Genomic DNA, 26,953 nt, shown 5'->3' on the forward strand with positions numbered 1-26,953 from the left:
TTATGTATGCCTCTTGTGAACGTACATGCACGTTCAGGGAGTGTTGAATAACACTTACGTCAGTGCGTGCGGGATGATCAGCCATATTGAGAGAACTGCGGACATTTCTCCTTCAGATTCTGGCAAGGGAGTATTGCCATCTGCAATATTTACAACTATTTGGTCAAAAAATCAGTCAGGTGATAGGCGAAGCTATGCAAAAATGTCGCTATATTGGGCAAGAACATCCACCAGTTACTCGTCCGTAGATTTGCCGTGCTGGGCTGATATGATTTTCCACCAAATTTAGTGAAGAACCCACTCAATTGGCAATCCTGTGTTGTGAGAATTAGTGTTGGAACACTTTCATACGCGGGAGATTTGAGTGCGGGTGGAGCTTGCAGCGAGCATTTAGCACCACCAGCAAATATGCCTAACGCTCGCTGTGAGCGTTTAGCAATGAAAGGGTTAATAATGATAGTAATGACAATCCAGCTTACTTCCTTATGTACTTTACTTGGACGTGGTACATACAAACAGATACAAAAAGAAAAGAATGCAGATTGAAATGGGTACAAAATGATCACAGGCCAGCTTTCAACACAAAATAAAAAGAGAAAGACATCTCAAATAAAATAAAAATAACACACATCCTCCAACAAAGTCTAATATTTGTTACACTTATATTTCCCTATCACAGGCCTGCCCACCTCCCACACAGGACCCACAAATAAATACAAAAATAAAAATACAAAATAACAATAATCATACTTCTTGTGACTGCCAGAGCAAGGTTACACAGGGTCAACAGGATCGATTATCATTCCACTTCCCTTCCCCTGCTCATAAGTCACATATTTCCACCCTAATAATAATAATAGATAATAAATAATAGGTGGTCAAACAATACCTCTCTCCTCCACTCTTATTTACTAACCTCACTCCCTTCATCCACTTCTCCAACATTTTCTACCCCTTCATCCATCCCTACCTGCTTATTTTCCTCTTAATACAGCCCCTCCACCTTTCCTCCACTCTTATTTACTAACCTCACCCCCTTCATCCACTTCTCCAACCACATTTTCTACCCCTTCATCCATCCCTACCTGCTCATTTTCCTCTTAATACAGCCCCCACCCCTTTCCTCCACTCTTATTTACTAACCTCACCCCCTTCATCCACTTCTCCAACCACCTTTTCTCTTCTACCCTTTCATCCGACTCTTCCTCCTCACACTCATTTTCCTCCTTCCCTCCTCTCTTTCATACAGTCCTCCCTCCTGCCTCCACTCTTATTTACTAACCTCACCCCCTTCATCCACTTCTCCAACCACCTTTTCTCTTCTACCCTTTCATCCAACTCTTCCTGCTCACACTTATTTTCCTCCTTCCCTCCTCTCTCTTTCTTTCATACAGTCCTCCACTCTTATTTACTAACCTCACCCCTTCATCCACTTCTCCCACTGTCTTTTCTACCTCGTCATCCATCCCTATTTCCTCTCATTCCAGTTTTCCTCCTACAATACAGCTCCCCCCTGCACTGGGTAGACAAGAACACACACCTTGGCCAGAGTTACAAGAGAATGAGGAGTGTATCAAGACACCTCCTCTCCTCCCGAAATTGACCTCGCTTTTGGCCGCTCATTACTTTTGTCTTTGTGGGAACAGCGATTGGTGGGCATTTTTTTTTTTTTACGCCTTTTTTTGTTGCCCTTGAGCTGTTTCTTTATCTGTAAAAAAAGCAAAAATAATAATAATAATAATAATAATAATAATAATAAAAAAAAAAAAACTGCGGTGAGAAGGGATGGAATTCGCGACTATTTTGGCTGCGAACCGACTATCCTACCCACAATGCCACCGGGACCCCTCCTAATAATAATAATGGTAAAAATGATGACAATAATGATTTAGCCTCAGTTTTACCTCCCAGACCTCATCTCAGCCTCAGGAGTCATTACATGTACTTTGATCTAACCCGATTCAAGCCTCGTATAACCTAAACAGTAATAATAAAAATCGTATGGCATCCAGGAAAGGGTTATCTAAGGTCAAACAGGGTCACCTCTCACCCTCCCTAGCCTTATACCTTCATGATAAAAAGTTGACATGGTGAGGTCACATTAGGTCACCTTTTACTCTCCCTAGCCTTCATGATAAAAAGTTGACAGGGTAAGGTAACATTAGGTCAAACAAAGTCACCTCTCAGCCCCTACAACCTACCTAGCTTTATACCTTAAAAAAAAAACAGGTAAGGTCACATTAGGTCAAACCAGGTCACCTCTCAACTCCTACAGCCTGTCTATTTTTATATTTTAATAATGAAAGTTCATTATAAGACAGTGTGAGGTCACATAAGGTCACTCACCCCTATACCTTGCCCAGCCATATACCTTAAAAAAAGTTCTGACAGGTAGGGTGAGGTCATATAAGGTCAAACAAAGTTACCTCTCATCCCTTACACCCTGCCTAGTTTTGTAAAAAAAAGAATAAAAATAAACAGGCAGGGTGAGATCACATAAGGTCAAACAAGGTCACCTCACTCCCTGCACCTTCATAATAAAAAAAATCCTTTTGTTACCCAGAGCAAGGTCACAAGGGGTCAAGCAAGGTCACCTCACACTCCCTCTACCTTCACATTAATAAAACACCCTCCGTATGCTAATCAGGTTAAGGTCACAAAGGGTCAAAGAAGGTCACCACTATACCCTACCCTCTTTACATCCTGCCCTGACCAAGAATCGTAAATCAAAACCTTAAATATGGAAAAAAAAAAAAAAAAAAAAAAAAACTTGACAGCCAGAACATCACACAAGGTCAAAATGGTCACCTCCCCCCCTTCCCCCTTAACCCATGGCCTCAGAACTTAATGGTAAACAGAACTTGAACCCTTTCCCTTAAGCCTCCCCTGCCCCCTTCCCCCCCTTCCTCTGAGGCAGCACTGACGCATCAACTCCAACCTCTTATTTACAAATGTCATCGAATTATATTTTATTAATCGCCATAATCAATTTTTTTCGACAGTAGGAGGCAGCTCAGGACCAAAGATAAGTAATAAGAGCCATTTCCTCCATGTCTGTCGGTCTTTCTGTGTCTGTCCTTATCTCTGTTTCCTCTCTTCTTTGTCTGTCTCTCATTTGTTTCGTTTCCATATTCTCCATCTGTCTGTTTTTCCTTCGTGTGCCTTATTCTTTTCCTCTGTCTCCCTTTTCTGTGTCTGTCTATCTTCCGTGGCCATCTGTTTAGTGTCTGTCCATATCTGTTTCCTCTCTTCTTTGTCTATCTCTCATTTGTTTCATCTCCATATTCTCCATCTGTCTCTTTTCTTCATGTGCCTTATTCTTTTCCTCTGTCTCCCTTTTCTGTGTCTGTCTATCTTCTGTGGCCATCTGTTTAGTGTCTGTCCATATCTGTTTCCTCTCTTCTTTGTCTGTCTCTCATTTGCTTCGTCTCCATATTCTCCATCTGTCTCTTTTTTTCTTTGTGAGCCTTATTCTTTCTCTGGGTGTCTGTCCATCTATATAATGTCTTGTCTGTGCCTTTCTTTCCCTCTGTCTCCCTTTTCTGTGTCTGTCTGAGATTGTTCTTTTTCTCTCCATCTGTATTTCCTGTCTATTTGTATAAAGTCTCTCTCTGTCTATCTTCCCCTTTGTCTTTGTCTCTCTCACTTAGTTATTTCTCTCCTTTTGCTGTGTGTCTGTCCCTGTCAATTATTCTTGTTTCTTTTTCTTTCTCTTTGTCTGTCTGTCCTCTCCCACTCACTCTCCTGTCCTCTTGTGTAGGAATGACCAAACAGGGCGTCGGATTTGGTTGACAAGGCGAGACATTTTGGGTTTTGGCTTGGGGTTTACAAATGACCGCCCTTACCGACACCCCGCTGTGGCTCTGGGGTTCAAAAAGCCGTCCCCTGCCTCTTCACCTCCAAGGCTTGTCCAGTGCTACCCTGCCAAGACAAAGCCAATCCCTGCTAAGGAACACTGCCAGGGGAAGGGTGAGACTCTGAGGACAAGGTGCCTGGCAGTGACTACAGTGACCCTACCCCCTAACAACCCCCCCCCCCCTCAGTCCTGTCCTGAAACACCCCACCCCTCAGAAAGGCTTGCCCCTCCTCCACCCCTGCCCCATGCCCCCTCTCCCCCGCCCCCCCTCACCACCCCCCTGCTGCCAATTTCCCGTGGTCCGCTGCTGATGGCCGCCACCACCACCGCCATACTGGGCCGCCCGGCTGTCAGTGTCGTAGCCGGACAGACTGTAATCCCGCTCCTCAAAGTGCATCATGGACTGGCCGCCGGCATACTGGCCCTCCAGCCCCACCTGGCCGGCCTGGGGTGTGCGGGGCGGAGGCTTGGCGTAGTCACCGCCATCCATGGGCAGGTTGAGCAGGCCGACCCCGCTGTTGGTGCCAGGGGAGGTGTAGGCTGCCCCGCGCATCATCGAGGCGCTCTGTGTCGGCCCCCTGACGCGCTCTTCCCCCTGGTACTCCCCCATCAGGGACCCCCCAGAGCCCTTAGACCAGGTGTCCTGGGGTGGGGCAGACCCATGCCAGCCTCGGGAATGGTCCCCGTCGGACGTGCCGCCCCGCATGCCATAGCCGGGGCTGGCACCGCCACCGCTGCCATACTGTGTGCGGCCGTTCTTGTCGGCGGCGCTCCAGGCGTCTGGGGAGTACCTGTCTGAGCCACGCATGCCCAGGCTGCGCATGTCCTGGTCACGGCTGTCCAGGCCGCGGCGCTCACCGTGCAGCAGCTCAGGGAAGCCGCCGCCACTGACATCACCGCCACGCTCCTTCATCTGACAGGACAACAGAGGAACTTAGGTTGTCATGCACTAACAGGAACACACACACTATTACCTCATCATTATTATCATTATCAGTGTAACTTCAAAGTGCAAGGCTGTGGGAGAGAAGAGGAGCAGGAGTGAGAGGGTGGTGATGAGATGAAGTGACAGGCTGTGATGAGATAAAGTGAGAGGATGTGATGGTGGTGGTGGTGGTGGTGGTGACAAGCTGTGATATGGTAGTGAAGTGACAGGCTGTGGTGGTGGTGGTGGTGGTGATGGTGAAGTGGCAGGTTGAGGGGGTGTATGGTGCTGGGGGGTGATGACAAGGGTGGGGTGAGTCCCTGTGCTCACCATGTCCCTGGGGAAGGCGCCCTTGGTGGCGTAGCCGCCACTGCTGTTGTGCTGCTGCTGGGAGTGGTGGTGATGGTGGTGGTGATCCTTCCTGAGGGAGGACGGCTGGGGGGGGCCACCGCCACGCATCTTCGCCCTCAGATCGTCCAATTCAGCCAGCAGCTTGGCCTTCTCGTCCTCGGCCTTCTTCTGGGCGTTGGCGGCCTTGGCCAGGGCGTCTCGCATCTGTGCGGCGTCCTTCTGCATCATGTCCATCTTGCGGTCCAGCTCCACGGAGGCCGTCTTCTGCTTGGTGTCCAGCGCCTTCAGCTTCTCCCGGCCCTCCAGCTCCATGTGCCGCGCCGTCTCCTCGGCCTTGCGCAGGTCCTCCAGCAGAGTGTTGTTGGCCATTGTCAGCTTGTCCAGCGCCGCCTTCTGCGCCATGGTTTCCTCCGTGGCCTGGGCCCGCACCTTGGCTGCCTCGTGCCGCAGCCCGACGTTCTCCTCGGCCACCCGCCGTACCTCCTCCTTCAGCTCTGTGATCTCCCGCTCTGCGTTGCGGCGGATCTCAGTGTTCTCATTCCTGAGGGCGTAGACCTCCTGCATGAGGCGGTAGGCGTCCCGGGGGTTGGCCTCGCCACGCTCCGCTGGCTCATAGTCCATCCGCTCCTCCCACTTCCTGGGGGGCTCCCCCCCATCCCTGTATTCCTCCGGAGGGAAGATGCCGTCGCCAGAGAAGTACCTCGGCCGTTTGGGGTCCGACTCGTACTCTGAGAGTGGGGGCAGCAGCGGCCCACGCAGTTCCTCCGGGGGTATCATATCCTCCCTGAACTCTGCCGGGGAGGTGCCGTACTTGTGCGGGGGGTCATGGAAGCCCCCCATGGGAGGGGCAGGGTAGGGGTTGCCTCTCTGGGGTGAGGATGGCTGGCGGTCAGGGGGGCCCAGGAGGTTCTCAAACTCCTCCTGTAGGGCGTGGAACACTTCATCTTCATACTCCCGCTGGTTCAGGTGGCGGAAGCGACAGTTCTGCATGTTGCAGAGCCCTCGCAAGAACTCCTGCAAGGCCGGGGATGGATCAGCCTACACACACACACACACACACACACACACACATACACACACTGCTTTACTCTCCTCTTATGACTGATCTATTAGTATTTTGTTCAACTCAGACTGCCTTGTGCTTTCATAAACATGAAAGAAAGCATTACATAAATTCCTAAGCTGTGACCCTGCTACTGTGCCATTCCTAAGGGAGTGAGTGACAGATGGTACACCCACACTCAATATGTTATCCGCTGGCTCCCCATTAACTCATTCTGGCTGCCTGTCACTGTCCAGCCATGTTAACACTAAATTCAGAGTGTCATTCTTACAGGTAGTAAACTTTTGACATTAAGTACTTGCTGTAAATGTTGTTATCCATGTTGCTATGTTGAACTGTCATGGATGTGTTGTTAGCTTATGTTGCTATGGATGTCATGATAGATTGTTAAAGACATCATGTTGCTGTTATGGATATCAGATTCTATTGCAATGTTATGGATATTATGGATATTACTGTCATGTTGCTATGGATGTGTTATGTTTGTTGTTCTTAGATTGCTATGGATTTTGTTATGGATGTGTTATGTCACATTATTAGGGATGTCTTGTTACAGATGAAGATGTTACTATAGATGTCATGAAACACTGGCACCCTGCTATGGATTATCCCCCTCTGGTAACCTGCTGAGGAGAGCCAAGCAGGTGAGCCACAAGAGAGTGCCAACCTTGCAAGTGGGCCGCGTGCCGGTGAGTGCCGCGTCCAGCACCATGGCCTTCCGCACTGCCTGGTCCACAATATGCAGCGGGATCTCACCCGTGGCCCGGTATGACTCCTCATCGTCCCTCGTAATGTGGAAGAACCTGCAAGGAGGACACTGAGGTTAGGGAGGAGGAGGAGGAGGAGGAGGAGGAGGAGGAGGAACAGGAGTGGGTAGGAGGAATGTCTTGTGTGTTCTTACCCATTCTGTTCACCAATTTGTGTATTTACTGAAGCCTGGGAGAGAAGGAGGAGGAGGAGGAGGAGGAGGAGGAGGAGGAGGAGGAAGGGAAGGAGGAGATCAAGGCAGAAGGAGTGCATTGTGGTGTGTGTGTGTGGGGTGTGTGTGTGTGTGTTCACACCTACTTGTATTTGTGTTTAAACAGGATGAAGTCAGGCTTGTAATGTTCCTTAAATTATCACACATTTCACACAACTCCTTAAATGTACAGACACACAGTAAAGGTCACTAACACCCTTCAGGAGGATGCTACACTTACAGAGGCTCCTACAGGACTCCTAGAGAAGGCAAGGGAAAGGTTGCAGTCTCCCCCATGACACATGGTCCTGGGAAATGGCTGGGAGAGGCAGGTCTTGCCTTCCTTGGCCACAGCAGTAGGTGGGTAAGTTTGCAAGCACTCACCAGCCTTTGCGCACGCTACCAAGCAGCAACCACAGCAATGAATATAAAGTGACGTATTGATATCAGCCTCTACAACACTGCCTCCACCTCCTCCTCCTCCTCTGGTACCCACAACCAATCAGTCAATGGGGGCACACACCAGGGGGTGCATCACCTCACCCCCTCCCCTACGATGCCAAACACTGGGTTCTTCCAGGCAAGTCTCCATGCCGGCCGCCTTCTCATCCTAAGTACCTTGTGGGGGGATCCATCAACTTGCTCAAGCCACGAACTCTGTGGGCATCCCCCTCAGCCTTCTCCACTCAGGGTTGTCTCTTACAGAAACAACCCAGTGGGCAGGGTTGGCTTCTGGGGAGTGCGCCACATGCCCAGAGTTACCACTCACGGACCATGCAGGTAACAGGCCTTGAATCAGTTTCACTGAGTAAATCATTGGTTTGACACAAAGCTGTTCCAGCAATATCCCATAATTCTCATTCCCTCAACCTTACAATAGCCTCTCTGACCTCATCAAGAGAGTGTGGGGTTTTGTTGATGGGTGGATCAGCATCCACCACCTGCAATCCAGCAGCTGGAAGCTGCCAGCTAGGAGGAGCCGGCATGTACAACTGCTAATAAACCACACACGACTACAACTTTTTCCTCTCTCCACCTGCTGCCTGCCATTCCTCTGCCAGCAAGCACCAAAGGGATGACCAAACAGGTGATGAGGCACCCACAGAGCACCACCACAACAAAAACACCGGAATAGACCATGATTGACTTGGACCAAAAAACTGAGCACTAACAAACCAGCTGAAACACAAGACTGCACAAGCACTGCCTTCCTCCAACTTACTCTACACGGCTACAAAGTTTTGTTGTGGTAAGAGTAGACACAACAAGGCCACAACATACTGCTGCTCCTGCAAAACCAAGGGAGTAAACAAACCTCTCTCATCATGCTGCCCACTTCACTACTATTAAAACTCTAGCCGTGGGGCCTCATGCTAAGGAAGATAACCATTAGGACTGCATTACTTTACCACCACAATGATTAAATGATCTACAGCCAGACAAATAGACAAAGCTGTCTCACAAATCATCTAAATCATCACCATCATCATAATCCTCACCCGCTAGCAGCCTGTCCTCCACCGCTCCGTCTGGTGTTGTTAGTGTACTCCGTCTAGCCCCAGCAAAAGCTCCAACTCCACCTCTCCACTTAGTTCTCTGTTCCTCACAACTCCTTCAATTCCTGTGCCACCACTTGGTTATTCGTCTGTTATCAGTTCTGTGTATAATTATGACCTCCCCAAGTCCATTTCTTTAACCAAAGGAACAGCCACCACAGCATAGATGCCCCTCAATAAGATCAGCAATACAGCATCACGTGTCTGGCAGTAATTAGTGCTGTTCCACACACAGATACACACACACACACACACACACACAAAGAAATATAGAGGTTTGAAACAGACTAAGTGAGGATGTAGTATCGGCGAAGAGTGTGCAAAACTTTAAGGAAAAGTTGGACAAATACAGATACAGAGACGGGACCACACGAGTGTAAGCCCAGGCCCTGTAAAACTACAACTAGGTAAACACACACACACACACACACACACACACACACACACACACACACACACACACACACACACACACACACACACACAGGTACAAATTTATCTTTCCAAGGAACAGGCAAAACAATAAAGACAACCACCAACAAAGACAGCAATGCAGCATCAAATATCTAGGAGTCATCACCATCTTTTCACACACCTTCAAAAATGTACCCAATGCTTGCAAAGAGATGCTGCAAGTTTGATGGAGAAAGTAATGGCTGTGTGGGTGTAACTGTAGAGAGAGTGGATTGTGGAGTGGATGAATGGGTGAATGGGTAGCTATGACAGTCAGAAATTAAGTTAAAGCTGTTCATGTCAATAGTTAAGATGTAGAGCAGAAGAGAACCTCCTTGTGTGTCAGCCCTTGCGAGAGAACATAAAAAAGTGCCTTTAAGAACAAAAATCACAGCGTTGCCTCGAAGAACATGACGCCAAACAAAATTACACTGCCTCCATGTCCTTGCCGAGAAATGAACACAACAAAACTCACACTGTCTCTGTCTTTGCCGAGAAATGAAAGAAACACAACACCACAGAATGCAAGGACGAACACTTTTGCCTTCCTAAAATAACAAGGAACCAAAACTACTACAGTGCCTCCATGCCTTGGCCGAGAAATGAACACAACAAAACTCACACTGTCTCTGTCTTTGCCGAGAAATGAAAGAAACACAACACCACAGAATGCAAGGACGAACACTTTTGTCTTCCTAAAATAACAAGGAACCAAAACTACTACACTGCCTCCATGTCTTGGCCGAGAAATGAACACAACAAAACTCACACTGTCTCTGTCTTTGCCGAGAAATGAAAGAAACACAACCCCACATAATGCAAGGACGAACACTTTTGTCTTCCTAAAATAACAAGGAACCAAAACTACTACACTGCCTCCACGTCTTGGCCGAGAAATTGACAGCAATCACACCGACTGTTCTTGCCGATTAACAAACAAAACACAATGCCACAGGATGCAAGGCTGAACACTTTTGTCTCCCCACCAAGAACAACAAGGCACTGTATACACCGCCTCTCTGTGTTTGCTGAGGCCTGAATTAAACCCCACACACATTAAACCTCAAGACAAGACCACGCCCTTCCTTGCCCTTGACCCAAATGAAACCATCTTCTGTACAGACCTAAAGAAAAACAGCTTTATTTTCTTTGCCCGAGAGACCTGAATGACACCAGCTTCTGAAGACCTAAAGAAAAACAGCTTCATTTTCTTTGCCAGAGACCTGAATGACACCATCTTCTGAAGACCTAAAGAAAAACAGCTTCATTTTCTTTGCCAGAGACCTGAATGACACCATCTTCTGAAGACCTAAAGAAGAACAGCTTCATTTTCTTTGCCCTAGAGACCTGAATGACACCAGCTTCTGAAGACCTAAAGAAAAACAGCTTCATTTTCTTTGCCCGAGAGACCTGAATGACACCAGCTTCTGAAGACCTAAAGAAAAACAGCTTCCTTTTCTTTGCCCGAGAGACCTGAATGACACCAGCTTCTGAAGACCTAAAGAAAAACAGCTTCATTTTCTTTGCCAGAGACCTGAATGACACCATCTTCTGAAGACCTAAAGAAAAACAGCTTCATTTTCTTTGCCAGAGACCTGAATGACACCAGCTTCTGAAGACCTAAAGAAAAACAGCTTCATTTTCTTTGCCAGAGACCTGAATGACACCATCTTCTGAAGACCTAAAGAAAAACAGCTTTATTTTCTTTGCCAGAGACCTGAATGACACCAGCTTCTGATGACCTAAAGAAAAACAGCTTCATTTTCTTTGCCAGAGACCTGAATGACACCAGCTTCTGATGACCTAAAGAAAAAGAGCTTTATTTTCTTTGCCCGAGAGACCTGAATGACACCAGCTTCTGAAGAGACCAAAATGAATATAGCGTCCTTTCCTTGTTCTAGAAACCTGATTGGTGTCATCTTTTGTAGAGCTAAAGAAAACCAACTTCTTTTCCTTGTCTTCCTGGAGTCCTAATGGGCACCAGCATCTTTTTCTTGTCCTTGTGGAAACCTGCGTGACACCAACTCCTATAGAGAACTAAATGAAACCACCTTCCTTTCCTTGTCCTTCCAACCCCACCACTCCACCACCACAAGCAGTCCATCTAAAAGCCTTTACCACAGTACTTTACTTTACCTTTAAGATGCCAGGAGAGGTGCCAACAGTGGGCGCTGCAGACTTCCACTCCCCTTCCACAAGACTCCACTACTCCACCACCACCACCATCAGTTTATCTATAAGGCTTTACCACAGTACTTAGGCCAGGAAATATGACAACAGAGGGCAATACAGACTTACACTACCCTCGTGCAAGACCCAACACTCCACCACCACCACCAGTTCATCTGGAAGCCTTCACCACAGTAGATGAAAGGCCAGGAAGCATAACAACGAACAATAGCTTACATAGAACCCTCCTTCCACTCCCTTCGACAGAACTTCAGCAGCCAGTAAGCATGATAAAACTGCAGAAAAGACCTCCCCCAGCACAAGACCTATTTGCACCACCACCAGTTCATCTAGAAGCCTTCACCAAAATAGTTGAAAGGCAAGACAAGGCATATAAGACCCTATCACATCACCACCAGTTCATCTAGATATCACCACCAGTTCATCTAGAAGCCTTCACCACAGTAGCTAAAAGGCAAGGAAACATGACAACAAACAAGGACTTCAGCAGCTGGTCAACAGGGTGAGATTGCACAGAAGACAAGGCTCAGCATAAGACCTAAACACATCACCACCAGTTCATCTAAAAGCCTTCACCACAGTAGTAGAAGTGGCAGCAAACAAGCCTATCAAGAACCTTCATTGCACTCCCCTTGACTGAACTTTAGCAGCTGGTCAACATAAAGAGACTGCAGAGAGTACATGGCTCAGCATAAGACCCAATCACATCAGTCTTTTAAAACTACATAGACTAAAATAGATCTTCTGAAACACAACATCAGCCGTATACATCAATAGCCAAAATGTGTAAAGAGAGCTTCCTCACTAGTCTGCTCTTGAGAACACAAACAACAGCACCCTCAGGATCATGGTCAAAACACTGCAAATGAATGAACAGAAGCACCTCCAAATAATGTGTTTGAGGGAAGTGCTGGGGAGAGAGGGAAGCAGGTGTGTTGGGCAGTCACAGCACCTCACAGCAGCACAGCAGGGCACACAGAACAGGTGTCATGGTGTTGGTGAGTCACGGTGTCATGGAAGGTTCAGTCTGTTCACACTTTACCAAGGTTTGAGTTTGTGGAAAGATGGAGTCAGTGAGTGGAGGAAAGTTGTCTGTTCACATTTTACCAACGTTTGTGTTCGTGGAATGGTAGTCTCTGAGTGATGGAAGGTTGTTCACATTTAGCCAAAGCTTGAGTTCATGGAAAGGTGGACTCAGTGAAAGGGGAAAGGTTGTCTGTTCACATTTTACTATTTAACTAAAGTTTCAGTTTGTGGAAAGGTTATGTAAATATAATCCCACGTGAACTGAGCTCAGCATCCTTGTATGAAGCATGTCAACACCCAGCAAGGGACAGTACTTCTAGAAACACAAGCAGTCAATTGGATAACAGCCTCAACAGTTGGGACACTTCAACAAGGTGCCGAGACAGCCGGCATACAACATGTTAGGCAGAGCTAAGAGCAGGCTGCCCGTGATGATGCTGACACCTCTAAGGAAAGTGTTATGGCTGACTGCTTTGTGTTTTGCCCTGCTTGTAAAATGTCTCGTAATAAGAGTGCCATGAGGTGTCATGAGGCAGAACCACAGTACTTAGTGTGCCTGAGTACTGTTAGTGTTGTCACTTGTTCAGGTGGCAGGGTTCAAGGGGTAGATCAAGTAAGTGTAAAATGCAAACAGACTGTATTGTTTGTGACACTGTGAAGAACAGGAAGAAGGCACGAATGGCAGTCACAGAGATGAAGTGTGTGTGTGTGTGTGTCACCGGCTACTAACCTGCAGTCATTGCGCAAACAGTGTCCGTTGCGGAAGTCGTGGCAGAAGGTGAGCCAGCTGCCTTGGCGTTTTTTGCCGCTGCTGTCTGAGGGCGGGTGGTAAAAGCGACACTCCGTCCCCCGCGTGCACATGTTGCGGATAAAGTCCCTGCAGACGATCTGGCCGCTGCCGCTGCCGGGGCCGCGTGTGGGCGAGCCGCGGCGGTGATCGGAGTCGTCCAGGCCGGGGCGGGGCCGGCTGGACGACCTGGGGTGGTAGTACTTGCAGAGGGAGCCGCGGTCGCAGCGGTTGTGGAGGAAGTTCCGGCAGACCTCCCGCTCCTCTTTGTCGCGGCGGTCCCTGCTGTTGCGCCGGCCACGGTCTCGGCCCCGCTGGTCGTCGGGGCGGCCGCTGCGGCCACGCTCCTGCCCGCTGCCACCACCCTGCCCCCCATCCTTCTTGTCATCACGAGCGGGCTTCTTGATGGAGTCCTTGCTGTCTTTAGGGGGGTCCTTGCTGCCCGGCTTGGGGCTGGTCTTTCCCTCCTTAATGGATACCTTGGCTGCCTCCTTCTCTTTGGCCTCCTGCTGGGGGCCGCCAGCAGCCTTCTTCTGCTCCCCGCTGCCGCCTGCCTTGGCCGCCTGCTTAGTGGCCATGGCGCTGCAAGCAGAGAGCACCACTTAGCCACCATCACCGCCACGCCCTGCCCTGCCACCCTGGGCCTGTTGCCACATACGCACACCAGCCCTCCCTGTTGGCCTGGCCTGCCGCCGCTGCAGCCGCAACCTGAAATGTCACAGCCCCGCCCCGCCACCACTGATTAGGGAGAGGAGGGAAGGCTGTGGGGGAGGAGGGGTAGGGAGGATGGAGGGGAGAGGGTTGCAGGGGAGCTGTGGATGAGTCCTCTCATTTCCTGCTGGTCCGCTAACACTCAGGGGATGGCCTGGCAGCACCACCACTACTCTACAGCTGCCGGCTCGCTGGACGCAGTCAGCAGCTAAACACTGACCTACAGGTGCACAATGTGGAGGGTCTGGGACGGATGCCAGCACGTAATGAGGCGTCCAGTGCAGCGGCCAAGCTGTGTGTGTCTGGGGCTGTCTAGGGGGAGCAGTGTGTGGGGTGTTGGGGGAAGGGAAGCTCACAGGACACTTGGGTGAGGGGTGAAGCTTAGGACATGAGGCAGGGAGAGGACCAAGCAAGCCTGGCCTGGTGCATCACCAGCCACAGCACCGGCGGCAGGCACACTCATCACCCCAGACAGCCAGTGGCCAGCAGCAGGAGCATTAGCAGCACCAGTGGCAGCAGCAGTAGTAGCAGCAGCGGGTGTGGCAACAGCAGTGCCGTAGGGACGGCCTCCTTTGACAGTAGCAGCAGCAGCAACAACTTTCCTTGAGGAAGTATTGAAAAGAGGTGAAGTGCAGTGATTCCTCGCATGACAGGCCAGCCAGACCACTGCCTCATGTGACACTCTGAAGAATGTGGAAAGCGTGAGTCCAGCAGGTTAAGATCAGCAGCAACAACCAACACACTGCAGCAGGCAGTGAGCAGATGTGGCAGCAGGTATAACAGCAGCAGGCAGTAGCAGCAGTGGCAGGCCACACCACCACACGCAGAGTAGAAGGCCGTTGCAGCTGTCTTGGCCACAACTGCAGTGAGCCCTCCACTGCAGGCTGACACCTTAGCTTGGGGGAAGGAACTCTGGGTGAACTTAACCAATACTCCTTACACACACACACACACACACACACACACACACACACACACACACTTCCATGACCAGCGGGTCCATTGGGGCCACAGCAGCTGGTGTTTTCTAAGTTGTGGTTTCCCTCACAGCCTTGGGAGCCAGCTGGTCCCTCACCCAACAAGTGAGCCAGTGAGCCAGGACACAGGCTACAAGTGCTTACATCATGCCACAGGTGCAGGCAGCCCCCAACAGGTAGAGCTGTGCCTCCCTTGGCCTGGCTGTGTTGTGAGGCCCGGCGCACCCTCACGCGTCCCAGTCTCTGCCTCATGCACTACTGATACCTGCTGCAAATACTTACCAAGGAGCATGAGGATAAAGCATCAACTAACTCTCAGAACTTTGTGTCTGCTTCTGAACAGCAGCCATTCTTAAAGGGCTCCCTCCCTTACCTCTGCTGTCCCCATCAGACCCTACACGTACAGGCCCACAGACTGTCCCCCACAGCCACAGCTGCTGCAGCAGCCACAGAATGTCACCAGCCCACAAACCAATTAGAAAGTTGTACCAATTCCAGTCACTGTCAATATCAGCTGATCTCTACTTTTAAAGGGTAGGCTTTGGTGCACAACAGCAGTGCCATGTGTGCAGCCAAAGGTGTTGTGCTGTGGCACCATCACATTCTTCAGCTGCCACAGCTGCCATGTCCTGTCTCCCTGAGTGGTCCTAAGAACTCTCCACAGTATGGGATGCTGCTGCAGCTCTTGTATCCTGCTGGTCATCTCTCATCTGCACATCTTATAAAGAACGGCAACGCACCCCCATCCCTCTCCCCCCAAACACTCCATGCTGCTGGGGCGCGGCGCAGCAGCTGAGCCCAACGTGCAGCCTCTGAGGTGCTGAGCTGCGGGAGGTAGTAGCAGAACAGCAGCAGTGAAGGCAGCTGCTTTCAGTGCAGCAGTCTTGTCTCCTGCTGGGACAGCAATCGTGAGGCAGAAAGGTAGCCTGACAAAACAAGTACATTTCAAAGGCAACTTATTATTCACAAGCTAAAGGTTGACTCCCTCTTGGTGCAAGGCATACCTACCAAGGGTTTGGTGTGGAAGCAGCATCACATCACACTTTCGGCAGCTCTGCACCTCCATACAACACTGAGGTGTGTGTGATGCCCTCAGCCTCACCCCCCATACACTCACAGGAAAATTTTGGACACATCCCCACTTCTTCTCCTCCTTCACCCCTTCTTACACCTTCTCATCCTCCCACAGCTGTGACCACACTCCCCACACACACCTCCCCAGACTGCTCCACATTGCTGCTGCCAACAGGCATGTGAAGGCTGCCTCCCCGCACCCACACCCAGCCACACAATGTTGCCCTCACCAACTCAGGGTAGTCAAGGATGTACAAACACACAAACACGTAACACCAAACACACCTCTCCTATTGCCCCACGTCAGCTTACAGGCACCCACGACAGTGGCAGTTTATACCAAAGATGAGCATGGCCCCTGCCTGCAATAATGCTGAGGTGGCAGCCCTCAGTGTGGCTGCAAACAGCAACTAACAGGAGACACTTGTGTCTCACTCATGATGTGTCGTGCCACAGATGACTTGCACCTCATTCCCACATAAACTTGGATTAATGTCAGAGATGGCAGACAGAATGTCAACAAAATCTTGGTGGGAAGCCTTGGGTTCTGGGAAGAGTCTGCATCCTTTGCAAACAGAAACAAAGCCACCAGCAGCACTTCCCTCTGTTGGAGAAAACACAGCAGGTAAGTGCAGCGGGCCAGCCAACTCTTGACAGTAGAACCAACCCCCCTGGCCACACCGGTCAAATGGACAACACGTGGCTGGGGGGGATGTGGCTGGGGCTGTGAGCCTGGCCCCTGATGCTGCCCCAGGTCACTGACACACTGCTTGCCCACCTGTCAGCCCTCCCCTGCAGGCTAGTTGCTAAGTGCTTTAGGAAGGTGAGCTGTGGTGGGCAGGTGGTTACCAGTACACCTCTTGTAGGATAAGAAACTGTCATCCACCAAGAAGTAAACTTTCACACACCGAGCAAAATCCAAGATATGAAGAATCAGAAGAAACAACACCAGCCTGTGAAGGTGCTCTTACCTGTCTCGCTTGGTGTCGTCAGAGGGTGTCTGTCCAAGTGTCTTTCTGTTCTATGCTTTCAGTGCTTAGAAAAATTTCACACATGTTGATTGTACAAAGTTGTCCTTCCTTCTGGTGTTGACTTCTCAACTCTCACCATCACAAGGCTTGAGGACCTCTTAGGGTGAAAGGTACTGACTCAATGCTCAGTCTATCAACAAGGCCGTCAGCCAGCCAGTCTGTTAGTCAGCCAATCCGTCACAGTCAGTCAGTCAATAAGCCATCATCCATTCAGCCAGTCATTGTGCCAACCAGTAAACTATAGCCTGTCTACAAAATGTATGTGAATGCTCTATGCCTGGGAGAAAGTTCTCTTCTTCCTCAATTTTTTTCTTTCCTGTTTAACCCTCTCGTGCACTGTAAGTTTCCAATAAGTTTCTGTTCCACTCACCATACATTTCTCAGGCCCGACTGGCCTTTTTTTGCCGCCGTGATACTCTATATTCCCGGACATATTTTACCCTCACAGATATATCGTACCCCAATAAATTTGGTATCAATGGCTTCATAAAGACTTGTACTAGAACATGCACAAATAAAAAATAGAGGAAAATAAACAATACAAACTCGTTTCAAATCTCCGTATAGAGTATTGTAGACAATAAATCCTAAGTAACAACTCTTCCCCACTCACTAGCTCGAAATTTTGTGGGCCAACTTTTTTTACCCGAATATATGTTTCGAAGCGAAATTTAGTGGGGATTCTTATGGTATCCTCAAAATCATAATATGCCTATTAGTTCCCGAGTTACACCAAGAAAACTGTATTTTTAAAAAATAATCTACAGATTGACGCTCCTCATCTACGCTCCTTAAAAAGGTTGCCATATGTTGCCATTAAGAAACTTATCCCAACAAATGACGCTCCCAAATTTGACGCACTTTCACCAAAAACTTAATTTGTAATCAATTTTTTTAACTTTTATGACACGTTTTGCGTCATCGTGCGCCAGGACCTTTTACCCTCGATGACGCGAAACGCTTCATCGTGCACAAGAGGGTTAATAATAAAAAATATCAAATAGCATGTATAAATCTACATTGGTGTGAGGGAAATATACAATAGCAGCAAACACCCAAAAAGCTCTGATGGTGGATTACAAGCTGTTTTAATATAATTCACTTGTCGCCGCCGCTTCCGCTGCTCGTTGATTGGTTGCTGCGTTATGACGTCACGTCTGGGAGTGCCTTCCTCAAGAATATACATTTGTATTGCATAAAACCAACTCAATATATTTAAAAATATATTTGTTATATTTTTTTGTTATTTCCTTATGCATAAGTAATTTAATTCAGATTGAATATTACTAAGTAAACAACACAGTGTGGGTATATTTACACTGTAGTACACACGATTCACATCAGGCACGGTTACAACGCGTCTTCACACTACATGAAACTCCTACTACGCAAGCACCTGAAAGTATAAACCCACAAACTCAAAGTGCTTGAATTGAACCCATAGCACACGAGGTGGAGGCAAGGAGTGAAGGATCTACCAAATTCCACACCCACGCCAACACTCCAGTCAGTCAAACAAAACACGACACAAAAACAGAAATAAGCGATGAAAATGTAGTATAAACAGAGCAACATGTGTAAGGGAACTATGGAATGCGCATGGCACACCTCTTAATTTGTCTGTTTACAATCTTTGCCGCCCGTGCTGCCTCATCGCCACCACCACAACACGCCAGTACTCCAGTCACTCAGTCAAAACAAAACAGAAGGAAATAGAAACAAGTGAAGAAACTGTAGAACAAACACATTAACACGTGGAAGGGCACTGTGGAAGTTTACAAGCTTTACCACACCCATGCTGCCTAACCCCCACAACCACACCCCGCTGACACTCTTATCAGTCAGACAAAACAAAACAGAAAGAAAGAGAATCAAGCAATGAAAATGTAGAATAAACACAACAACATGTGGAAGGGCACTGTGAAATGTGCATGGCGCAACTCATACTTTTTTTTGTTTACAAGTGGTGCCGACTCGCCGCCATCACCACGCTACACCAACACTCCAGTCAGACAAAACAAAACAGAAAAATAAAAAAACAAGTGGTGAAAATGTAGAGTAAGCACAATAGCATGTGTAAAGCATAGCTGGGCGTTATCGCGATAAGTTATCGCGATACTTTATCGCTGATAACAAAATCGGATTATCGCCCATCCGCTACTTATTTAAATATATATCGGTATCTTCGTTACTTTTGTAACCAAACTAGCGATAATCGCTACTTTTTTTCCGCCTCAGAAAAAAAACGTTGTCTCCTTACTGCGCATGCGTGGCCCGGTGTTGTATGAAAAAACTTCGGGGTATGAAATATCTTCGGTGATGAGATTTCATACTTAGATCATGAAAATTAAAACACTTGGTTATTTTTTTATGCTACTCAAAAATCAATAAATCATAGAAAAATCATTCAACTTTGCCCCAAAAATGATTATTCACTGCCTCAAATTTGATATTCCATATTCGTTTGTGACCATGCCATGATACTGAAGGCACCCGGTGTTGTGTTAGTTGGTGTCCCATCGTCAAATGCTGGCGCTTTTGTTTACAAACACTGGTCTCTCGTGAACTGCGCATGTGTCTTAACACATTAAAAGTTGCTGGAAAGCTGAATCAAACATACTGTACAACCATCCTCGCTGTTTCTAGAACGACGTACACTCTGTACATATAAATACAACTCGTACAGTGTCGTTCTAGAAACAGTGAGGATGGTGGTAGTGGTACTATATGTCTGATTCAGTCTTCCAGCAACCCTTAATTACGGTTTAAAAGCTTTGTGAGACTGTACAGCTATACGCTTGCTGGTCTGAGCATGCACCGTTCACGAGAGACCAGTGTTTGTAAACAATTTTTGACGGCGGAGACACCAAATAACACAACACCGGTTCAGGCATTTCTAGTATTACCGTCCATATGTACGTGTCAACGTGTGGTTTTAAGGTTTTGTAAGTTTCCTAAAATACAGATAATGAAAATTTGAATTCATCAATGTTGTTCTATCTGAAATATCAATATAGTATTGTTTTCGCCAATTGGACTTATCGCTAGCTAGTATCGGAATTGTGGATTTATATCGGGTATCGGTTATCGGTTATCGCCTATATTTGTGTCTCTAGTTAACGAATATCGGTTATCGCCGTTAAGGTTTTTCATTATCAGTTATCGGTTATCGGGAATAAGGTTTTCTGTTATCGTGCCCAGCTATGGTGTAAAGGCACTGTGGACAGCACATGGCGCACCTCACACTTCCTTTTGCCTGCCCCGCTGCCCTCCATGCCTCACCACCACAACCTAATCCTCTGCAACTCGTTGCCAGTCAGTCATTCCAAGATTTTGTACGGCATTATGTCCGGTTTATGCCACATATAGTACATGAGTATATAAGTACGAGCGCCTTCTTGGTGTCTTGTGGTGAGGGTGTGGCTATGCAGCGCTTGGCGAGGGAGGCAGTGTTACAAAAAAGGCCAGTCAGTCAGGGGAGTGCGACCCATATACCATTTTTTCCGATAAGATGTATTGCTACTGCGCAAATTCCTACTATGCGAGCTCATGTGTCACCCATATAGTTGCATACTAGGCGAGCCTACTGTATTAACCCTCTCATACACCATGACGCCAATGGAGTGTAAAATTTTTTTAGGGCCAAAGTGCCATTGGCGTCAGTTTGAACAAAAAATTACTTTTAAATAATTATATTCACTCCAATCGCGTCATTTTTTGTTTGAGGGTAAGTTTCCTCACCCTCTCTGAAATGACTAATTGGCAACACTCTCCGTGTGCACAGATTTGAGCGCGGTTGAGAAAACAAAGACAGTTTCCGGTCACTCTCTCATCAGTCAATCTGCACGTCTCGCTGCTGTGGGCTTTAAACTTGTGGGCTTCTGCGCGCCCATGCGGCCCACCACATAACAGTGATAATAGTGTTATATAGTGCAATAGTGATTTGTTTGGGTGTAATTTATATTCTATCCTCTTTACAGGCAGTAGAATATTATATTTTGTGAATTATGAAAGGAGGTAAATACGTAATGGCACGGAGGCCCCTGAAGCCTGAGGAATGTTACCCACTCTTGTACTCAGACAGTAAAAGTAGTGGTGAGAGTGAAACGGAAAGCATTCCCCACTTTGCGAGAGAAAGTGATGAGAGTGAAAAAGACTTGGATTCAGAAGGAAATGAAGGCACGGAATAGGACAGCGTGGAGGACAGGACAGGACAGGAGTCGTACTTCCGTCAATATTTTTACTTTTCTGCAAATATTTCATGGTGCTAATTGTCCAATTGGAGATTTGAAGGAACCATAAGAATCCTGATAAAATTCTGCTATTATAATACATCTACCCACCTTGAAAGTTGACACACAAAGTTTTTAGTTATGGAGGTGGGAACATGACCTAAGTAGAAAAATTGTTCATGCGCACTTTATTCCATGTCCATAAATGGTCCTATGAATTACTATTATTGTTTCTTTATTGATTCATGAAAAACTACAATAAATAAGGAAGCCATTGATGTATTATGTATAATGATAAATGCAGGTTTGGGGGAAGAGAGTAGCTGAAACAAAAATTTTCGGATCGCAAAAAAAAAAACTGCCTTGACCACCAAGAGACCCGATGCTTGAAAAGAGCGCGGAAAAGAAAACTTATTGAAACTTATGGTGAGCTCGAGGGTTAATGTTCTTCACTCCAAACTCAATGTTGCGGGAGGCTACACTGATCATCTGCAGATTGCTTGACATTGCACAATATTGTTAAGTAGCTTAAGAAGTCTGAGTGCACTGCTACATTAACTTCATAAGCTTATATAACAGGCTATGTTCTGGCATTTTTATGACATTGCAGTGTAGCCTAATTGTTAGGTGAGAAACAACAGGGCAAGAGTTTAAAAATACAGATATGTATCGTCTATTCATGAAATTATAATGCCATTATTTAATGTACAGTGCAATGATATTGCTGGTGGTATAACTATATATAACTATCATTATATTCAACTTCGTAATTTTCTAAAATAAAATCATGGTACCCATACTATTGATATATGTATAAAAACATATGAAATCAATAAATCAGATCATGCAACGTGAAAATATATTCTTGAGGAAGGAAAAAAAATTGTGGTAGGTACAAATGCGAGTGGTGCAGCCTTGGCCCTACCCCAGACATGATGTCATAATGCAGCAACCAATCAACGAGCAGCAGGAACGGTGGCGACAAGTGAATTTTCCAAATCTTAGTATTAACCCTCTCGCACACTTGGATGCCAATGGCGTGTATACATTTCCAGGGCCAAAGTGCACTTTCACATCATTGGCGTCCATTTGAACAAAAATATTATTTTTAAATAGTTATATTCACGCCACTGGCGTCTTTTTTTGGTTGAGCATGTTTCCTCACTCTCTTCCAAATTAACTAATTAGCAACCCTCTCCACTGGCGTGGCTTTGAGTGCGAGGCATAAACAAGGGCAGTTTTTGTCTCCCTCACTCATCACTCAGATCAGACGTCTCGCTGCTGTGGGCTTTAAACCTTTTGTGGTCTAGGTCGTGGAAGTACAGCCGACCACATAATAGTGAAAATAGAGTTATATAGTGCAATACAGTGATTTGATTGAGAATAATTTTTATTTTATTCTCTTCACAGGCAGTAGCAGATTTTTTAAACTACATAGTGGCACGGAGACCCTTGAAACATGAGGAACATTACTCACGCCTGTTCTCAGACAATGGAAGCAGCAATGAGTGAAGAAGAAACCATTTCCCACTTTGTGGGAAAAGTGATGCCACTGAACAAGACGTCGGTAAGTTTCTAATGAAAAAAAGGCAAAAACAAATGAAAAAGGCACTTTTTTCAATTTCCCGCAAAAACTTCATGGTGCTAATTGTCGCATTGAAAATTTGAAGGAAGCATAAGAATCCTGATAAAATTCTGCTATTATGAATGCATCTACCTTGAAAAGTTGACTCACAAAGTTTTTAGTTACGGAGGTGGGAATATGAGCTAAGTAATAAATTGTTTATGCGCACTTTATTCCATGTCCATAAACGGTCCTATGAATTTTTTTTTTATTGATTCATAAAAAACTACAACAAATAACAAAGTCATTGAGTCCAATTTTTGAGCAGCCTTAGCCCTTGTGTTCTCATTATCAAAGTTCATGAAAATATTACCTCCATTTGTAAATCTTGAATCAGTTATTTGAATGTCATTCAATGCCTGGGAGCCTTCACCCTTCATGCCTTCTTTTCCTTGGTAGAAGCTTTTACAACTAGGAGATTCTTCTTCACTTTCCTGCCTCTCTTCACCACCTCAGCCCAACTAAGATTTGCTTTGTCTGCGTGAACTGCATCAGCAACTGATCCCAGCTCCTCTTGCACCTTCTCAGCCCTTGATTCAACCTCATCTTTAACCACAGATATTTCTTTAGATAATTCTTGCTTGAATTCATCCAATTTCTCCACAATTTAGGTAGCCAGAGAAGCTTTATGGAGGCATGGGGTGCAAATCCAATTAATTTTAGGTATATTATCCTGCTTAATTCCAGACAAATGAGCACACTTCACAAGTTCACATAACACCATTTAGGGCACAAACAGCATCCATTCCACTTCTCGCCTGTGAAATCCTCACAAACGTAACACAAATCCCTCACACCCTTGGCCCTGACAGCCATGTCGACAAAGCACTTTCCGTGTGGTGCAGGATGCAACATATCCGATCACAACCACGACCACTCACTCACCCATCTCTTCAGTGAACCACACTGGTTCTTCTTCCCTTTCTTGGACTCCTATATTCTTTCTCCTGTATTTACCTTTAAGAACACAGTTAGCAGCTTTTTTCTTCTTCCTTCGAAATCTTTTATAATTTATCACCTCCTCTCCAATTCCTCTTTAAATTTTTGTAAAGATTCTCTGTCTGTTTTGTAGTAGTATTGGTGCCAATACCGATCCTTGGGGCACTCCACTATCTACAATTCTCCATTCAGATTTCATGTCCTTTACCACTGTTCTCATCTCTCTTTCCCTTAGGTAGCTTTCCATCCAGTTCTTCATTTTCCCTTTCAATCCTCCTTTATTCTCCACCTTCCATAGTAATCTTGTATGTGAAACTTTGTCAAACGCCTTCTTCAGGTCCAAGTAAACGCAATCAACCCATCTGTCCCTCTCCTGTATTTTGTCTGTCACTCTTGAGTAAATGCTCAGTAAGTTTGTTACACATGAGTGCCCTTTTCTAAAGCCATATTGTTTACTTGTGATTATATTATGCTCTTATAGAAATCATGTCCATTATTTCTTTATCACTGTCTCACATATTTTACATACAACACTGGTCAATGATACAGGTCTGTAGTTCAGGGGTTCTTCCTTTTTACCACTTTTGTATATAGGGACCACTTCAGCCCTCCGCCACTCCTTTGTTACTTTACCATTTGTTATTGAGCATTTTATGATATCATAAACTACTGGTCCAACCAGCTGATTTCTGCATTCTTTCAATATATAACCTGAGACTCCATCCAGTCCTACTGCTTTCCTCTCTTCCAGCTCCCCCATCATTTTAAGTATCTCCTCTTTAATTACTATGACTTCTTCCATATGAACATTTATTTTGTTTTCTTGTGGTTCGTTGAACTTTGATTCTTTTGTAAAAACTTGCTGAAACTTTTTGTTTAGTAGCTTTGTCATGTCTTTAGGATCTTCGATTATCATACTCCCCCGTCCCCCCAGCAGCAAACACAAATATGCGTGTTATGCACCTGTATGGGTGCCCTGCGCATTATTCGTCCAGATCCAGATCCATCGCTCAATCTTTCTAGTATTTCCCCTGGTTTGATTTTTCCATTTATGAATCTATAAAACAGTTTTGGTTGTTCCTTTCACTTTTCGACAATATCCTTTTCATATCCTTTCTCTTCTTCTCTCCTTATTTTCACATATTCATTTCTCGCTATCTTAAAATCTTCTTTATTCCTTTGGTTTTTATTTCTTTTCAATCTCTTCCACGCTTTGTCTCTTTTTTTTCTTTTGCCTTAGCACATCTTGCATTAAACCAATCCTTCTTTCCTTTTTCTTTAGGTTTCTATTCTGGTACATATTGAATTTTCATAATTCCTGATTTATACGCCTCCATGAAAATATCATACTTTTCTTGCACCTCTCTTGTTCTCTTTAACTCATCCCAGTCTAGCTCTCCATAGTATTTCCTGAGGTTTTCCATGTCTGCCTTTCTATAGTTTAACCTGTTTTTTTTATATGATTCATCCCCCTCACTTCCTTCCTCCTCTGTTTCCATCTCTTATTATCACATGATCACTCTTTCCCAGGGGGTACCCATACCTTAATTCATTCTCATCAAGTGCATTCCTTTTGTTATCATCAGGTCCAGTCTCGCCGGTTTGTCATCACTTCTGTATCTCGTGTTTTCCTTCACCCATTGCATCATCAAGTTTTCCATCGACAATCTTAAAAATCTTTCCCCCCATGCTGTTTCACTACCTCCACTTTTAAATATCTCCCAATTTACCTCCTTACAGTTAAAATCACCAACTAACAAGACTCTTTTGAGTGTGTGTGTGTATGTGTGTGTGTGTGTGGATGGGTGGGCAGAGCAGTAATGTCAACCACCCACTCAGGTCAGGTCATGAGAAGGCAGCACGCTATTGGTGTGACGACTGGCATGACGTTTTTAGCTGCATCTGAGAAGACTAATTGTCTTGTGACATCCAACGGGAGGTTTCACGAATAAGTGCTCCGACTGTACCCTGACTTCCGACCTCGCTGTTAAAAAAGCACCGTCGTAAAGCAACGTTGTCAAGTGTAGTGGTGTTTATATAGTATCATCGTTCACAACACACCAACACTAATAATTACACTTGATTTACTTCCCTCCCCTGCACACTCGGCTCCCCCGTCCCCCCAACAGCCAACACAAATGTGCATGTTATGCACCTATACAGGTGCCCTGCGCATTAAGACCCAGATCCAGATCCAGATTCATATTTAAAAAAAAAAAAAAAATTAAAAACATAACGTAGCCTTGTTAAATAATTCTATCTTTACAGAGTATTTTACGTTCATTCAGGAGTGGTAAATACGAAACAGTTTGTTTTGTGGGTGACATGGCAGCACGCAGGAAAATGAATTCCCCCTTCCAGCCAGCACCTCAGATGACTTCCAGAGGTGGTACTACTATACCAGCTATAATGACCATCATAAAAACCGACTAGGGTGGAGGGCCGGAGTAACTAGGGTGGAGGGCCGGAGTAACTAGGGTGGAGTGCCGGAGTGACCGGTACCCTCCAACAAGACCCTTCTTCATTGTTCTTCCCTCCCGCCTTTTTTTTATTTCCCTTCTTTTCCCGCATCCACAGCATCCCCCGGCTTCTTTAGTAATGCATAAGGTTCTCAGGGTAGGGAAGACGCCACCGACATAATATCAAGTCTAAACACGCTCTAAATTAAGGGAAATCAAGGAAAATAAATAAAGACGTAGTGACTCTTACCTGCCTGACGCTGCTGCCCTTCGCGTACCTAAACAACTCCAACGGTGAATCTAACTCTGTCTCCTCTCGTATATGATTTTTTAGCAGTTATATCGATTGAAGCATGTGGATATTGATTTGGGTTCCAGTGGGGTCTGGTCTATATCACTCCTTTTTATTGGGTTTACGCTCCTTCCCCGGGTGATTTTAACCTCTCCTAATCATCTATAAAATTGCTAATATAATCATACTAGTTTCTTTATTTTCAATATAATTGAGATTTAAGTGGAGTTGTTTGTTTATCACTTCTCCTTATTAGGTTTACGCTCTTTTATTACTTCTCCTTTTTGGGTTTTCCCATGAGTGATTTTATAATCCGCGTTTTCCTCCAAGGGTTGGGGCCACGGTCTAGAAAGATAAACTATCTACGTTGACCGATATCTGTCTAGATAGTTTATCTAGACCGATATCTATAGATATCTAGACTAGTCATGCATGTATCGGCTGTCAGA

At 46.1% G+C, this 26,953-nt stretch overlaps 1 protein-coding gene and 1 long non-coding RNA gene across 14 annotated transcripts; both read right to left on the reverse strand.

The window, feature by feature from the left end:
- Positions 1-475: 475 nt before the first annotated feature.
- LOC126999267 (uncharacterized) lies at positions 476-26,551 on the reverse strand. Of its 12 annotated transcripts, none has more exons than XR_007753180.1 (6): positions 26,463-26,551; positions 13,109-13,747; positions 6,863-6,998; positions 5,112-6,146; positions 1,029-4,769; positions 476-916 (listed from the first exon to the last, which is right to left on the reverse strand). XR_007753180.1 is itself a non-coding variant. In XM_050861664.1 (4 exons), the coding sequence occupies exons 1-4, from the start codon at positions 13,741-13,743 to the stop codon at positions 4,068-4,070; spliced, it is 2,508 nt and encodes an 835-aa protein (XP_050717621.1). In that variant the 5' UTR covers positions 13,744-18,947; the 3' UTR covers positions 476-4,067. The 12 variants fall into 12 exon arrangements, 1 of the variants encoding a protein (XP_050717621.1); XR_007753182.1 differs by lacking the exon at positions 26,463-26,551 and having other exon boundaries at positions 1,029-2,180; positions 2,427-4,769; positions 13,109-18,947; XR_007753183.1 differs by lacking the exon at positions 26,463-26,551 and having other exon boundaries at positions 1,029-1,506; positions 1,537-4,769; positions 13,109-18,947.
- LOC126999268 (uncharacterized) lies at positions 7,468-11,718 on the reverse strand. 2 transcript variants are annotated; one of them, XR_007753191.1, is made up of 3 exons: positions 10,844-11,718; positions 10,535-10,660; positions 7,468-10,410 (listed from the first exon to the last, which is right to left on the reverse strand). It is a non-coding gene; the product is annotated as an uncharacterized LOC126999268 (long non-coding RNA). The 2 variants fall into 2 exon arrangements; XR_007753190.1 differs by having other exon boundaries at positions 7,468-10,471.
- Positions 26,552-26,953: the final 402 nt, after the last annotated feature.

The sequence above is a fragment of the Eriocheir sinensis genome, chromosome 16 (assembly GCF_024679095.1).
Source record: "Eriocheir sinensis breed Jianghai 21 chromosome 16, ASM2467909v1, whole genome shotgun sequence".
Taxonomy (NCBI): Eukaryota; Metazoa; Arthropoda; class Malacostraca; order Decapoda; family Varunidae; genus Eriocheir; species Eriocheir sinensis.

Bases quoted from the DNA above. Each gene is read 5' to 3' on its own strand.
- LOC126999267 (XM_050861664.1), bottom strand. From the start codon at position 13,743: ATGGCCACTAAGCAGGCGGCCAAGGCAGGCGGCAGCGGGGAGCAGAAG. The intron at 6,999-13,108 runs GTTAGTAGCCGG...TCCTCCTTGCAG, and splicing joins TGTTTGCGCAATGACTGCAG to GTTCTTCCACATTACGAGGG. The intron at 4,770-5,111 runs GTGAGCACAGGG...TTGTCCTGTCAG, and splicing joins GCGCCTTCCCCAGGGACATG to ATGAAGGAGCGTGGCGGTGA.